The sequence below is a fragment of the Cyprinodon variegatus genome, unplaced genomic scaffold, assembly GCF_000732505.1.
Source record: "Cyprinodon variegatus isolate N-32 unplaced genomic scaffold, C_variegatus-1.0 Scaffold584, whole genome shotgun sequence".
Classification (NCBI taxonomy): Eukaryota; Metazoa; Chordata; class Actinopteri; order Cyprinodontiformes; family Cyprinodontidae; genus Cyprinodon; species Cyprinodon variegatus.
In genome coordinates, this window is record NW_015151037.1 from 245403 (window position 1) to 248403 (window position 3001).

At 44.3% G+C, this 3001-nt stretch overlaps 1 protein-coding gene across 1 annotated transcript; it reads right to left on the bottom strand.

Annotated features, from left to right (window-relative positions):
* Positions 1–1138: 1138 nt before the first annotated feature.
* LOC107095918 (NAD(P)H dehydrogenase [quinone] 1-like) lies at positions 1139–1626 on the bottom strand. Its single transcript, XM_015392289.1, has 2 exons — positions 1510–1626; positions 1139–1435 (listed from the first exon to the last, which is right to left on the bottom strand). Exons 1-2 carry the CDS (start codon positions 1624–1626, stop codon positions 1139–1141), a joined length of 414 nt encoding a protein of 137 aa, XP_015247775.1.
* Positions 1627–3001: the final 1375 nt, after the last annotated feature.

The window sequence follows — 3001 nt, forward strand, 5'->3', positions numbered from 1 at the left end:
GGGAGCCTCTCCAGGGTTTTCCCCTCCTGTTGGTGGCGGCTGGAAGTAGATGTTAGCGTTTTTCCAGGTATGTGGTACAAATTGCACCACCAGCACAAAAGCGAACATATTCTGCGGGCAGTTTTCTACATTTTCAGTTAATTTAGGCATTAAACTGTTTCAGAGGAGCGATCATAGCGCTCTGCCCATTTCCCTGCCAGCTCTGAGATCAGCTGATCCAGTTGATGTGGCACGTTGAGCAGCTAAAGTAAAAAATTTTCCATCTCCAGCATCTGCCGCTTGAGAAGCTCACACGGCTCAGATGTAGCTGCGTTGTGCTTGCTGCACTGCAGGACCATCTAAGGGACGTTAACCATAGACTTTTGCATGCAAGCGCATTCGGTGTGACTGCATGTTCTACCCATTTTATATCTATATCCGACAACTATGTTAACTTCATCGCTAGCCAAGGCACGTGATGCGGATGCCTTGTACCATGACGACCTCCTTATTGCTGAAAGGGAGAAACCGTTTAGTGCTGAAATGAAGGAAATTGAATCCATCCAGTTGCAAACTTAGTTGGATCAGAAGCTTTACCTTCTAGATCAAGAGCTACTATCCTGCAACTTTGATGCACCCCATTTTTAACAGCCGAAAACAAGTGGCTTGTTTCCACACCTCTGCTGGCCTAAATGAGGGGATGGAGCCTTTCAAATTGTGTTTAAGAGATGCAGCCAAAAGCTACAAGATGGTAGCTTGAGGACTGGAATTGAGTATCTCTGGTCTAGATGAACAGTTCAAATCAGACATTTTACACATCGTCTAAGGTTGGATCATTAAAGCAGGATCCTCATCCCCGCTCCAAAGCTGGATCAACTGAATGGTTCATTATAAAGTCTGATGGCAGGGAATCCAGTTCAGCTGAACTAGAGTAGATTTTGAGGCCCATGGTTGGAGACCCTGGTTTTAAAGAATGTCAGCCAAGTCAAATGACCCTCAGTCACAACATTTGCAAAGTCAGTCACTGAACCATAAAGATTCAACTAAAAGTTGAACTCCCACTTAGATGGCGTTTGTCTCACAGGGAATGTAGAATCAAAAACCATGAAAAAGGCTTATAACTTTAGAACAACCAACTTTATTGATCATAAGAGACATTTCAGCAGCCAGCCTTCATCTGGCTATGAGGGGGCAGTGGCTTGTTTAGATGGATCCCAACCGTCAACCCAAACTCTTTGCTGGCATGTTCCTTGTGGATGGCAGGCTTCAACTGGAAACCAGTCTCCTCAAAGCAGTCCAATGGGATGACGGACAGAGGCTTTTCCTCTAGCAGGCCCTGCAGTCGAGTGCGCCAGCCCTCCAGCATGGCTTTACGTGCTTCAACTTCACTAGAGGAGGGAGCCCAGAAGATCTGAGGAGCCAGAACCTGGAAGCCACAGTAGTGCAGGATGCCATTCTGCAGAGAACCGCAGAGTTAAGAGTTTTCCCCTCAATTCCTGGGATCTGTTGAGTTAATGTGAGGAATAATACCTGCAGCGGCCACAGTGTAACATTCATGTCTCCATTAATTCCAGTTGGGCTGAACATGGACTCCAAAGACCCAGTGGTGAAGGACAACATGGCCTTCTTGTCCTGAAGGACAAACATTAAATATACAGTCTGGTTACAAGTTTGAAGATGTTTTGCTTCCCATCCAGGAAGCTTTCCATTCAAAATGTCAGAAACAGCAGGCTGAGCATGTCCCTACTAAAACAGAAGGGAAACAGTTGGGTATCCACAGGACACCCAAACTGGCCATTTGTCAACTCAGGAAGGAAATCCAAAAGACAAGCAGCAGAACATAACAGAAGTTTAAATGCAAAAACATCTCCATCCCATATGTTGCTGGGGGCTCTGAAAAACTCCAGGAGTTTCTCCAAACAAAATCTCAGAACATTTTAAACCAGACAGACCTTTAAACAGAGACTATTGCATCCTAAAGACCAAACCCCCAGACCTAAAATGAGCAGAGTGGTGTCTGCAGTTCAGAGGAATGCTCTGATCTTTATATTGGAGGCAAACATCTCCACAGACCATGCATGGCCCAACACAGAAGAGCACCCTCCTCTAGTGGAGCCTGCGGTACATCTACACCTGATGGACAAAGGACATTTGGAGGACTAGAATGTTCACAATTTGGACAAATACAGGTGCTTTAAGAGGTGTGTGAAGGAAGCCATCTATGATAAGAAAAACTAACCTTAAACAGAGGGGGGACTCTGATTCCAGAAACCTACAATGCAACAATTGAGTTACTCTTCCTGCTAGTGATGGATCCAGCAACACTGATACAGTGCATGCATCGAGCTCCTAGAACAAACCATCGATGTAAGTGTCATTTCCAGAAAGTCATGTGACCGTCTCACTAAACTATATCATTTTTACCAGTCTTGTGGTTCATTGCAATCAATTCTGAAGCAGCCTAAATGGAACAGGAACATTTCAGCCATTGTGGTTCTTAATTGTTGTGTCAAACTTTTCCTCTGTTATCACTCTTCGATTCAGGGAAGTTAATTTCAAATTGCAACCTCATTCACATTTTGCCCCCATTTACACATGTTGACATTTATTGGCTGCATTAGAAAATATAAGCCATTTTCAATTCAAACGAATATGAAATACAGTATAACCTCAAATAACTTCATTGTACTAGGTCAATTCAATTCATTCTGTCCAATCAGCTGCCTGTAGTGTCTTTACATGTCCAGCTGGTGTCAGTATTCTGAGAGACAGCATCAATACAGTTTGGCAGTGTGTCAAAATGCCTCATTAACCAATCACTACTTTCCAACATCAATGCAACCCCAAATCCCATAAAGGCAACAGAAGACCTAGCCTATTTGGCCAGGCCAACAATTCCCTCTAACGACCCCCCTTTCAGAGACAAAGACAGGTATGGGGCATTGCAGGCTAAGAAGCCAAACGACCCCCATTCCAAAGGGGGGGACCCGTTCATCCGTTTCTATTTGCATGTTTTCTAAAC

Bases quoted from the DNA above. Each gene is read 5' to 3' on its own strand.
- LOC107095918 (XM_015392289.1), bottom strand. From the start codon at position 1,626: ATGTTTGTCCTTCAGGACAAGAAGGCCATGTTGTCCTTCACCACTGGG. The intron at 1,436-1,509 runs GTATTATTCCTC...GGTTCTCTGCAG, and splicing joins TTACACTGTGGCCGCTGCAG to AATGGCATCCTGCACTACTG.